Genomic DNA, 13593 nt, shown 5'->3' with positions numbered 1-13593 from the left:
TGCGCCAACGGTGGCGAGAGTGAATGCTTAAGAAAAAAGACTTGGATTTATATAGCGCCTTTCATGACCACCAGACGTCTCAAAGTGCCTTACAGCCAATGAAGTACTTTTGGAGTGTCGTCACTGTTGTAATGTGGGAAACGCTGCAGCCAATTTGCACACAGCAAGCTCCCACAAACAGCAATGTGATAATGACCAGATAATCTGTTTTTGTTATGTTGATCGAGGGATATATATTGGCCAGGACACCAGGGATAACTCCCCTGCTCTTTTTGAAATAGTGCCATGGGATCTTTTATGTCCGCTTGAGAGAGTAGATGGGGCCTCGGTTTAACGTCTCATCCGAAAGATGGCACCTGCGACAGTGCAGCGCTCCCTCAGCGCTGCACGGAATCAGCCTAGATTTTTTTTTGTGCTCAAGTCCCTGGAGTGGGACTTGAACCCACAACCTTCTGACTCAGAGGCGAGAGTGCTTCCCACTGAACCACAGCTGGCACTGTGGGTGGGATGCCGATCAACGTTTCCCCTAATGTTTTATTGGGTGCGCGGCCCCTTCAAGGGGCTGTGCGGCCCATTCAAGCTTCCGCACATGCACGTTTTTCTACATTATGAAGCTGGCAAACGGCCTGCGCGGGACGTCGAGACAGCTGTGTGACTGCGGCAGCTCAGCGGGACCACTGGTGCCGCCCAAGCAGACTGCTTTGTGCTGGCTTGAGTCGAGCTTCTTTAGTGTTATTGCAGCTGTTTAGATATGATCAGTATAGTCACTGAAATCTCTGCCCATAATACACTGTGTTATAACTGAAAACTGATCTCTGAAAAGATGAAATTCTTAAGAAGTATGCACTAAAAAAAGGAACATTAAGATATGGGGGGGAAAAAAAAATCACAAACGAAATCAAAAATTAAGAGCTGGTTTGTGCGACAAAAATCTACACTAAAAAGTGTGTTTATTTTGTGAGGTATTAATGATTTAGAATAACAAGAAGTGTATTTTAATATGAGTTTACACAGACAATTTCCATTCCAAATGTGGACACAGGAATATATAACGTAAAAAGTTGACAAAAAGTCAGACAAAAATTTGGCAACAGGAAGTAAGGTTTCATAGAGAGGAAATGTACACAGATGTAAGATTTTTAAAAAGATATATTGCTGCATCGTGATCGATTTAAAATACAACTTCTTTATTAATGCAGCATTTCACAAAAGAAATTAAGCTACGTTAGTTGTTAGAAAAGACTGTTTAACTCCTGCATTTCCAACCAATTTGTTCCTTTCAAGTTGCAAATGTACTCGTGTCTTTTAAAAATGCATTAATATTGTTTTTCCCTCCCTCCCCCTTTTCCCAATGCCAAGAGGGCAGCAAACATGCATCAAGGCTTGTGGACAGTGGGTGCAAGACTGCAAAACTGGTCGGCTCTGGCCTGATTATTGATCAAGAGTCAAGCACAAGTCCCTTTGTACAAAATGTGATCTTAAGCAGCATTTCACATTATAGAATCAATGTTTAATCAGATTACACCATACACGGAACTGAAACAGTTTTATGCATCACAAATTATTGATCAGAGCTAATGTTACATGGCTATCAATGTACAAATGCCAGACTCGAGGTAATCACAGTTTACTTTACTCTTAATTCAAATTATTTGACAATACAATATTTTAGCACTGTTTAGAAATTTAAATGATTGGATAATTCCATTTTTTGGGGGTACAAAAAACCTCAAATCATTAGCATTAGCCTGTACAATTGTCATGTGATATTAAACAAAAGAGTGTAACCCTAAACCAATCTGAACCCTCATGAAAGATGATTGCTTCCTTCTGCTACCATGTGCTTTGGGCTAAGTCAAAAAAATACAAGCAATGAATCCTAGATTTGTACCAAATGCATCCTTGGCTGGGGGAGTGCGAGAGTTGGGACAAGTATATACAGGTGCAATGTCTCGAATCCAGAACTCGAAAAACCGGAATTGTCCAAAAAAACTGACATTTTGCGCATAGCTGATGGAGTCGTCTGGAATCCGGAATTATTGTCCGAAAACCAGACATTTTTGAGGCAAAACCCGAAATCCGGCACGGATTCGGTTGAAGATTCCAGATTTCTGACAAGAAAATCAATAGTCTGAAATCCGGAATCCTCGACCGAATCCATGCCGCATTTTGGACCACGCCGATCAAAACCTGGCATGGATTCGGTCGAGGATTCCGGATTTCAGACTATTGATTTTCTTGTCTGAAATCCAGAAAAACACAAAAACCGGAACGGACATGGCCCCGAGGATTCCGGATTTCGGACGTTGTACCTGTATATAACAATTCATTTCTTTCAAGGTTACTTTTCATTATCCCTCCACTCTTCTTTGCAACCAAAATCGGTGACGGTAGCAGCAACTTTCCGTTCAAGCCGCGTAGCTGAAGGTCCCGTGCAGCCGTTAAGTCAGCTTTTAAATAGAAAAACTGCACATGCTCAGAGTTTTGGATAGCCTGCGCAGCCCGTTAAAGGGATCACGTGAGCCCCCAAAAAATTACAGGGAAGCTAGTAAGAATTAAAAATGTAACATATTAATGAGATTGCAATATTTACAGCAGGTGGAACCCACTCATAAAGCCTTCATGAGGTTAAAATGTTTTTGTAAGTAACTGAATCTGTTGTAGGGATCGGAACACACTGCTGTGCTCAACAACATGTCAGCCTTCTCACAGTGTGACCTTTGCTGACACCTCTCATATAAACCCATGGTGCAGTGTATCACAAACACTTGTTCCACTTCTTCCTGCAGCACTGGTTTCGAATGTGTCTAATTAGTTTTAATTTTAACCTGGTGAGATTAGTCCACAGGGAGAGTTTGTAAGCGATACATTCTTGAAATCTCAATCTTGATTGTCTGAATCAGGATTAGGGATGATTAAAGAACTTGACTGTGTTGTTTGAAACTCTTAGGTTCGTTAGGAGTAATTCAAAACAGACCAGTTCAATATCAAATGCAAACATCTATAAACTGCATTGGGTGCCACAAAATACCTGAGTTCATTAGCCACAGTGATTTCAGTTTCAAGTAACTGTAGCACGTTTTCACTCATTAAAAAGTATAGCACATATAACTATCATGTTTTAGTCAGACTGTAACTGTGCTTGATAGCATTTTGTACTCAACAAGTACAAGGAATGGAGAAGGTTTGATTTGCATTTGAAGGTAAACATATCAAACAAACTAATCCATCTTTGCCAATTCTCTATGCAAATCTTAAGATTTCATCTCCAACCTTCTGACCATTCTTCACACATGAATAAATAGCCTTGGAAAAGTTTATATTCTGCAGCAATTATTTATTTTTACTGAGCGTTCTCTGCTTCTCTGCATGCTCGACAATCTTCTCTTCCACGTACAGCCCTTTGCGTTTGCGCACGGTGTTCATGTACTTGTGTGCCTGGTTTACGGTATCGGCCTTCTCTCCGAAGTGCAGGTACTCTTCCTCCGTTGTGGGAACCCAATATGGGTCACTGGGAATGACCTGCATCACAAACGAGACAGCAGCCGTTAGAGGAGTTGAGCCCGAGCACTACAAAGGGGCGGTGGGTGGGGGAAACAAACAGCAACGCACAGAAGAGTAAACCGCTCCCAGCTTTGTTTACAATCGGAGGCAGGAGTAATATCTGAGATAATAATGCCCTTCTCCATCAACTCAGTTTATAAACAGCGCGAGACCAGGATAACGATGTATATAAAGTATACTGCATGAAGCAAGATTTTTCTGTGCATTTTTGAGCCATTAAGTGCTGAATGCTGATGCTGCAGAATTAAATACTTTTCACTACCAGGACAAAGGCAGAGAAAGGAAGAAGAGATGCAGAGCAAAGCCACAGACCTAACCCCACACTCTGTACCTGAAATTCTCAATTTATCACACCAGCAATCTTTATGGCACCTCTAGGTTAATTGTCAATTTCAGGTTAATTTCAGTGAACCCGCTGCTCAAAACTCACGCGGGTCGGAGAATCAGGGCTGTAGACAGTGGCTCCCTTCAAGCTGGTTTCCCTGCAAGATGCAAGTGGCCAAGCTCACATTGTCATGTATTTCACCATCTTGCAAAGACAATAGTTATGTAACTGTAACTCATGCACACTGTACCTGTACCCTTGAAATGCACACCCTGACCACAGGGGGTGAGCTTGCAGGAGACACTCCTCACCTAGGTTTCCAGGTATAAAAGGGGAGGTACCACCCAGGGTCAGCACTCCTTGGTCCTGGGAATAAAGTGAAGGTCACAGAGTGACCGTGTCTGATATATACATGCCTCGTCTGAGTTTGTAACAAGGTGCAGAGATACCACATTTGGCGACGAGAAATGGGAATCACCGAACCACGAGGATGGCCACCGGTGGCACAGAGGTGGGTGAGGACTGAGACGACTTTGTGGAAAGACTCCAGCAGAGCTTTGTCACAAAGGACTGGCTGGAAGAGACAGCAGCTGACAAGCGGAGGGCGCATCTACTGACCAGCTGTGGTGCACAGACGTATGCGCTGATAAAAGACCTGCTAGCGCCCCAAAAGCCAGCAGACAAGTCTTTCGAAGAGCTCAGCCAACTGATCAGTGAGCATCTCAAGCCGGCAAGTAGCGTACACATGGCCCGGCACCGGTTCTACTCTCACCGACGTCGGGAGGGTCAAAACGTCTCGGACTTCGAGGCGGAACTGCGGCATTTAGCCAGTCTCTCTAAGTTCTCCGATGCCTGCAGGGGGGAGATATTAAGGGACTTTTTCCATCATGCCGGCATTTTCAGGAAGCTCATAAAGACCAAGGACCTGACTTTAGAAGGGGCGGCATTGATAGCTCAGACCTTTATGGCAGGGGAAGAGGAGACCAAGCTAATTTACGCACGCAGTCCTGGTTTTAACGTTGCGATGAACCAGGGAGTTAATATTGTAAAAGTGATACAGAACCCCGCAAGCAAGCAAGGGCAATTCGACACCGCCCAGGCAGCAACAAGCTCCAGGGTGGGCCCGCAACAGGGACAATGGAAAGGGAATCAGCAATCCACACCATCATGAGGAATAATGCATCCCGTGATGGGACCAATAACACCCTCCATCAGAGTGTTTAGAAACAGCCAAACGGGCCATCAGAGAGGAATGCCTGGGAATAGTCCTTTTGTTAACAGCAATCTCAGCTCATGCTGGAAGTGTGGGGGTAGACACACTGCCAAAAAGCTGCAGGTTCCAGCTTTATACATGTAGGATTTGTAATGTCAGTGGATACTTGGCCAGGATGTGCAGAAAGGCAGTAGCGAGGCTAGTCTGCGAGACAGAGGAACCAGACGAGGGGTCTGCAATGCAGGATGAGGCCTGGAGAACAACGATGGATGCTGAAGTTTAGAGAGTTCATGTGGCTGACGTCCACAGTTAATACACTAAAACGCCACCCATGATGATGAAAGTCTTACTGAATGGCGTCCAGGTGCACATGGAACTGGATACAGGAGCTAGCCAGTCACTCATGAGCGCCCAACAATTTGAGAGACTATGGCCACACAGAGCTAGCAGGCCCAAACTGGAACGCATTGAGACGCAGCTACGTACGAACACCAAAGAGATCATCCCTGTGCTGGGCAGCGCAAACTTGGTGGTAACGCATAATGGATTACATAACTGGTTGCCACTCTGGATTGTTCCAGGAAATGGCCCCGCGCTTTTGGGGAGGAGTTGGCTAGCTGAGATGAATTGGAAATGTGGGTTGTGCACGCCATTTCATCCGTGGAGCGAAGTTCATGCTCACAGGTATTGCAAAAATTCGAGTCACTCTTTCAACCTGGTGCCGGAACGTTCAAGGGCACTAAAGTAGTGATACGCATCACTCCAGACGCCAGACCAGTGCACCACAAAGTCAGAGCGATGCCGTATGTGATGCGTGAGAAAATTGAAAGTGAACTGGACAAGCTGCTCAGAGAGGTCATAATTTCGGCTGATGAATTCGACGACTGGGCAAGTCCCATCGTTCCCGTCCTCAAAGCAGATGGCTCGGTTAGGATTTGTGGCGCCTACAAAGCCACCATCAACCGAGTGTCGCTGCAAGACCAATACCCGCTTCCGAGAACGGAGGACCTCTTTTGCCTGTTTGGCATTCGTTCTGCAGCGGCTATCTTTCAGTGAAACATGGAAAGCTTACTCAAGTCCATCCATGGAATGGTCGTATTCCAAGACGACATCCTTATAACGGGTCGAGACACCGAGGAACACCTCCGCATCCTGGAGGAGGTGCTACGCCGATTGGATCGGGTAGACTTGCGGCTGAAAAAGGCCAAGTGCGTGTTTTTGGCCCCAGAGGTCGAGTTCCTGGGCAGGAGGGTTGCCGCAGATGGGGTCCGGCCCACTGAATGAAAAACTGAGGCGATTCGCCGGGCGCCCAGGCCCGGCAACACATCGGATTTGCGATCATTCCCAGAAGTCAGCATGGAGGGAACACTTCCGTCCCATCGGTGAGGGCTAGATTCTGACTAGAATCCTGTGACCATTGTCTTTTTTCACCTTGCAATACTTAAAAAAACTTTGTCTCTTCTCCTCAAACACAAACTTATAGGCTAAAGAATCTTACAAGCGATCAGCTCCTACGCCTGTATCATGGTCACATCTTAGAAAGAAATTTAATGGCACAAATTATTCTTGTGCAAGCTTCCTATGTATTTGAACACACTGCCAGCTAATATTTTTGGATAGCATTCAGCTAAGGGGTCAAAGTCTCCCACATTGAATCCAGAAAGTTACCCACTTGGCATATATCACGGTATTACTGTTATACCTTTTAGTGAACTTTATTCATGTTTTACAGTCAAAAAACAAAACATGCTCTTGAACATCTGTGGCCCCGTCATATGTATCGCCTAGCACGAACCTGAATAATGGGCTAAATTTTTAATGGGGAGGTGGGTTGGGAGTACAGGAGCTCTGAAGCAGTCAGGAAACCCAGGAGAACGGATGAGGGGGCCGGTAGCAGCACGGCAGGGGGGTTGAGGAATGATTGGCGGCTGGAGAAACAGATCAGGGGCCTGGAGGATTGGGGGGGGGGGGGGGGGGGGTGGAAGAGGAGGGGGGCTAATGGGGAGGCCTCTTGGCAGGGATCAGGGGCCGGGGAGAGGGGGGACTCCGATCTCGGGGGTGGGTTAGGTAGGGTAGCTGAATGCAGGAGCTAAGTGTAAAGGCATTCACCTCCTGGATCCAGCAGTCCTCACCTTACTTTAGCTGCCGGGTTTCAGGAACATAAGAACATAAGAAATAGGAACAGGAGTAGGCCACGCGGCCCCTCGAGCCTGCTCCGCCATTCAATAAGATCATGGCTGATCCGATCATGGACTCAGCTCCACTTCCCCGCCCACTCCCCATAATCCCTTATCATTTAAGAAACTGTCTATTTCTGTCTTAAATTTATTCAATGTCCCAGCTTCCATAGCTCTCTGAGGCAGCGAATTCCACAGATCCACAACCCTCAGAGAAGAAATTTCTCCTCATCTGTTTTAAATGGGCGGCCCCTTATTCTAAGATCATGCCCTCTAGTTCCAGTCTCCCCCATCAGTGGAAACATCCTCTCTGCATCCACCTTGTCAAGCCCCCTCATAATCTTATACGTTTCGATAAGATCACCTCTCATTCTTCCGAATTCCAATGAGTAGAGGTCCAACCTACTCAACCTTTCCTCACAAGTCAACCCCCTCATCCCTGGAATCAACCTAATGAACCTTCTCTGAACTGCCTCCAAAGCAAGTATATCCTTTTGTAAATATGGAAACCAAAACTGCACGCAGTATTCCAGGTGTAGCTTCACCAAAACCTTATATAACTGTAGCAAGACTTCTCTGCTTTTATACTCCATCCCCTGTGCAATAAAGGCCAAGATACCATTGGTCTTCTTGATCACTTGCTGTATCTGCATACTATCCTTTTGTGTTTCATGCACAAGTACCCCCAGGTCCCGCTGTACTGCAGCACTTTGCAATCTTTCTCCATTTAAATAATAACTTGCTCTTTGATTTTTTTCTGCCAAAGTGCATGACCTCACTCTTTCCAACATTATACTCCATCTGCCAAATTTTTGTCCACTCACTTAGCTTGTCAATGTCCTTTTCCCTGATCCCTGCAGCACCCCACTAGTTACTGGTTGCCAACCTGAGAATGAACCATTTATCCCGACTCTCTGTTTTCTGTTAGTTAGCCAATCCTCTATCCATGCTAATATATTACCCCCAATTCCGTGAACATTTATCTTGTGCAGTAACCTTTTATGTGGCACCTTGTCAAATGCCTTCTGGAAGTCCAAATACACCACATCCACTGGTTCCCCTTTATCCACCCTGTTAGTTACATCCTCGAAGAACTCCAGCAAATTTGTCAAACATGATTTCCCCTTCATAAATCCATGCCGAATCTGTCTGACCGGATTTTGCTTTTCCAAATGTCCTGCTACTGATTCTTTAATAATGAACTCCAACATTTTCCCAACCACAGATGCTAAGCTAACTGGTCTATAGTTTCCTGCTTTTTGTCTGCCTCCTTTTTTAAATAGGAGCATTACATTTGCAGTTTTCCAATCTGCTGGGACTTCCCCAGAATCCAGGGAATTTTGGTAAATTACAACCAATGCATCCACAATTCCTGCCGCTACTTCTCTTAAGACCCTAGGATGCAAGCCATCAGGTCCAGGGAATTTATCTGCCTTTAGTCCCATTATCTTACTGAGTACCACCTCCTTAGTGATTGTGATTGTGTTAAGTTCCTCTCCCCTTATAGCCCCTTGGCTATCCACTGTTGGAATATTGTTAGCGTCCTCTACCGTAAAGACTGATACAAAATATTTGTTCAGAGTTTCTGCCATCTCCATGTTCCCCATTACTAATTTCCCAGACCCGTTCTCTAAGGGAGGCCCGCAAAACCCAACCAGTTAAAGCTAAAACCGAAAGTGAGCGGGTTGGAAGTGGGATTCAGAGTTTTAACACTAACTTCTCACACGACCCCAACCCACCTGTTTTTTTAGGTTAAAATTCCCCCCAATATGTACGTTAGAGGTGAATAATAAAAATGTCAAGGATTGCACCTTGATAACTTCAGTACTCAGCTATCAACAATCTGCTAAGTTGGAGGAAGCTACTGATGTCACAAAGCTCATAATGCTCCGATACCCCACACTGTGCCGTGGAGTGGTGGGAAGTTGGGTCAGGACCAGCCATTCCCTCAATTGAGCTGGCTAATTGGAGGACTACTGAAAGAAGAAGTGCTTCCCCTCAATAAAGCAGGGAGAGAAAAATTAGTGTCGAGATACTGCAGGCTGCCCCAGTGCACCTCCCTGCTCCAGACAGGATTGGCAAAGCCTAGGAGCAGGTCTGCTAGCTGATCACTGGGTCGAGGTGGAGTATGGAAGCTCTGGGCCCATCTCTGGTCCCCCACAAATAACTTGAGTCACCAAGTCCAAGAAATATAAAATATTCAAGGATACATTTCCCAGGAGTTGACCCGTTGGTGTGGAACATGCGAACAAGGTTTGGGGAAATCGTCAGGTGAAGCCCTTTCACAAGAACCCAACCAATTCGTGCAGCACCCAATCTTTCGGCTGTTGCACGAAATGTGCCAAAGCCAAAGTGCAATAGCCAAATTCATGTAAAGGTGGTACAGGCCAATTTGCTCTTTGCTTTGGATGGGATTGTACCATGTGCTCCGATTACTTACTTGATTCCTCAGTTTGAGTACTTCATTGGCTGTAAAGCGCTTTGAGACATCCAGTGGCCATGGAAGGGGCTATATAAATGCAAGTCTTTTCCTTTTCTATCTGGAGTGGCGAATTAGTAAGTGTAAAAGAGCTCTTAAAGGGGAAGACATGATTTTCTGCCATTTGTTTGATATTTTCATTTTTCTCGTAACTTTTTCAGTGCTGGCTTTTGTTCTTTTTATAATCATTGCTGTATTCTCTCGGTTTTAAATTTATTTTGTTTTATGTCTAATATAAGTAGGCATACATTGAATAGCCAGATGCCAAACGTGATGTTTATCCCCTCAGCTTGGCTATGTCAGTCTTGAAACTAAGCTGTGGGATAACATTTAGCGGAGCTTTAACTTGGTTAATATAAATGCAGACAGAGAGAAATTTCAAACTAATGTGATAATTTTTTGCACCTACCATCCTTGTGATTTTAAGCTCATGGGGGGAGGATTATATTTCCTAAACACCATTTGTATTCAGTCAATAAATTACAATTTTTAAAACATTATTTAAACACAAATTAAAGCCTAATGCCAACATCAAGGTTCAGAGGATTTACTGATTATGAGTGAGAGAGACTGAATCAATATTAGTTAATGCTGATGAGCCAATGTGCTTCAGCACCAGTTGTGCAGAAGATCATTCATTCTGTTCGTGCAATCAGGGCACCTCAACTCTTTCAAACCATTTTTCTTTTTTCCTCAGTGCTCACGATTTAATAGAAACAAAATAAGAGAAAAGACAGAGAAAAAAGGTTGTTATGGTTGATTCTAATCCTTTTGAAGCAAGTTAATAATTTTTAAAGGGGCACTGATAGTGCAACACCCTCTCTAACTCCCAGTCTGCTGATTTTAAAGAAAGAAAAACTTGCATTTATATAGCGCCTTTCACGACCACCGGACCCCACAAAACGCTTTACAGCCAATGAAGTACTTTTTGAAATGTAGTCACTGTTGTAATGTGGGAAGCGCAGCAGCTAAATAGTAATGTGATAATGACCAGATAATCGGTTTCAGTGATGTTGATTGAGGGCTAAATATTGACCAGGACACCGGGGATAACCCTTCTTCCAAATAGTGTCATGGGATCTTTTACGTCCACCTGAGAGGGCTGGTTTAACGTCTGAGGCGAGGATGCTACCAAGTGAGCCACTGGCTGACGCATAAAGATAAAAGGTACATTTATAACGTGAATGCGAACCAGCTAATGGTAAAAACTGGGATCGCACTGGTATGTAGGTTGCTGGCACAGATTCTAAGCAGCGTGAACTCGAGGGAAAGTAAAACATTGGGGGGAAAATTGGGGTCAGAGGCTTCCTTCGTACGAACGCATCTGACCTGAAAAAAATCTACGAAACTACCTGGTGGTCCCTGAGCAACATAGGATTCCAGTCTGAGGCCTTCACCCACTGCGCAGCACACGGGGATCTGTCTTCCATGCATGGATTCATCTGCTGGAGTCACGTGGGCCTGGACCACCAATCACTATCGAGTATTCTCATTGATGATAATGAGAACTCTGTTTGTATGAGCTCCCATTACTATCAATGAGAAAAACCCCTAAAACACCGAAACACAGCAAATAAATTTTTTTTAAACTCACATATTTAAAATTAATTGAAATTAAATGTTTTAGAAAAATAAATTGGGGGAAATTTGTTTTAATAGGGTTAAAAATAAACTTACCTTAATGGACAGGGTTTTTAACATAAAAATGAATGATGAAATTTAATTTCTCTATGTTTTAAAAGTGTTACACTGCTAAAAGTAGGCTATGCGCTTGCTTTTATCAGGCGTAAAAGTTTGAAGGACATTTGCTGGGCATGAGTTGGACAAATAGTCCAATCTCTCCCGCGCGATGTCCTTCTCCTGAGGATGCGGAGGATCTGTCTGAAGAAACCTTGACAGATCGGAAAAGATGGTTCTCGGCACATGCTCATCGTGCCCCGAAAACCGTTTTTTGCGCGGCCTCGCTGTATTCGTGCGCACTCCGTACGCACCCGGCTAGGCCGGAATTTTCGTCCCATTATCTTATTTTAAAAGGAAATTACTTGAAATAGAAGCCCATCTAGTCTGCAGTGGTGGTTTTCTCCACCTAGTCCAATCTCACACTCCTGCTCCCTCACTCAACATCCCACTGTTTCTTTATGAAGCAACAATCGAATTCACTTTTAAAAGAATTCATGGACTTTGCTTCAACAACAGTTCACAGCAGAGAACTACATTACCCAATCACCCTTGGTGTAAATCATTTGTTTTCTAACTTCACCTTTAATTCTTGCGATCATCTTAAATTGACATCCTCTTGTTACCAGCCAATGGAAACAATCCATCACTAGTTATCTTCTTTAAAGCCTGCATTCATAACAAGGTAGACATAGAGAAGATGTTTCCACCAGTGGGAGAATCCAAAACGAGGGCCCATAAACATGATAGTCACTAATAAACCCAGTGAGGAACGCAGGAGAAATGTTTGTACTCAGAGTGTGGTTACGGCGAATTGCATAGATGCATTTAAGGGCAAGCTCGATGAAGGCAAAAGGAACAGAAGGATATGCTGATAGGGTTAGATGAAGTAGGGTGGGAGGAGTCTCGAGTGAACCATAAACACTGGCATGGACTAGTTGGGCCGAATGGCCTGTATCTGTGCTGTAAATTTCTCTGTAATAATCAGGTCATCCTTTGACTTATTTCCTTAAAAAAGTCACAACTTCTCGGTCTCTCTTCCCAACGATATCCCGTCAGTCCTGGTAACATCCCAGGATATATTATAGAATGGTCCCGCTGAGTGAGTGCTGCACTGTTGGAGGTACAGATGAGATGTTAAACCGAGGCCCTTTCTGCCCTCTCAGATGGACGTAAAAATTATCATGGGACTATTTTGAAGAAGAGCAGGGGAATTATCCCCGGTGTCCTGGGCCAATATTTATCCCTCAATCAACATAACAAAAACAGATTATCTGGTCATTATCACATTGCTGTTTGTGGGAGCTTGCTGTGCGCAAATTAGCTGCCGCGTTTCCCACAATACAACAGTGACTACACTCCAAAAGTACTTCACTGGCTGTAAAGCGCTTTGAGATGTCCGATGGTTGTGAAAGGCGCTATATAAATCCAAGTATTTCTTTCCAATTGCAACACATGAAGATGCAAAATGTACACCAGAGTTTACTTGGAATTTTGATGTTCCCTTTTTTATTTTGACAGTTTGGGGGTAAAAAAACAGCATTGCATTAACTGAGCATTGCATAAGCTGCTTTGTTCTGCAAATCCTTTTACAGAAGCATCCCTTCAACAACAGAGAGAAAATGTAACCACACCGACAGGAAATCTCAGAAATTACTTCTGTAGAACATAAAGCCGCTTTTGCAGGAGACAATTATGACAAGATTACTTTTTATTTTTTTATTAACTTTAGCCTCCAAGCCACTGGGTTGGAATGCCACTTAGGATTTATGCTGCTAATAGCATGACCCAACACTCACGCAGCAGTCAAAAATCATAATTACTGCACCAGCACAGGCAAGTCCTCGCACCTGGTTGGAGATCTAAGCTAGTGAGATGTCTAATTTAGAGAACACAGATGGCAGTGAAATCAACGGCAAGATTCGCTGCAAAACAAAACCCTTTTCTGCACAGAGAACTCAGGCAGTGCCGGAGGGGCATATGTCACCGTACATCTGCTTCTGTTTTGCAGCACAGAATTTGTGAAGGCATAGCAAGACTGAAAAAAAAAAATGCATTTATCCTGCCAGTCAGGGGCTCTGCTTTCTGAGATGAATTATTTCCATGCGATAGTTCAGCTGTTGGTTCTGCCTCTCCTAATTCTCCCCTCCTCTCCTGA

The 13593-nt window shown here is 44.1% G+C and overlaps 1 protein-coding gene across 2 annotated transcripts in view; it reads right to left on the bottom strand.

The window, feature by feature from the left end:
- Nucleotides 1-1131: 1131 nt before the first annotated feature.
- Nucleotides 1132-13593, bottom strand: part of efl1 (elongation factor like GTPase 1) — a 372345-nt gene continuing 359883 nt past the window's right edge. For both annotated transcript variants that reach the window (XM_070858673.1, XM_070858674.1), the window contains exon 20: nt 1132-3522. In XM_070858673.1, coding sequence (XP_070714774.1) covers nt 3334-3522 — 189 coding nt within the window. In that variant the 3' untranslated portion in view covers nt 1132-3333. The remainder of the gene's footprint in view (nt 3523-13593) is intronic.

The sequence above is a fragment of the Pristiophorus japonicus genome, chromosome 17 (genome assembly GCF_044704955.1).
Source record: "Pristiophorus japonicus isolate sPriJap1 chromosome 17, sPriJap1.hap1, whole genome shotgun sequence".
NCBI classification, from domain to species: domain Eukaryota; kingdom Metazoa; phylum Chordata; class Chondrichthyes; family Pristiophoridae; genus Pristiophorus; species Pristiophorus japonicus.
This window is presented reverse-complemented; position numbering and strand designations above follow the sequence as displayed.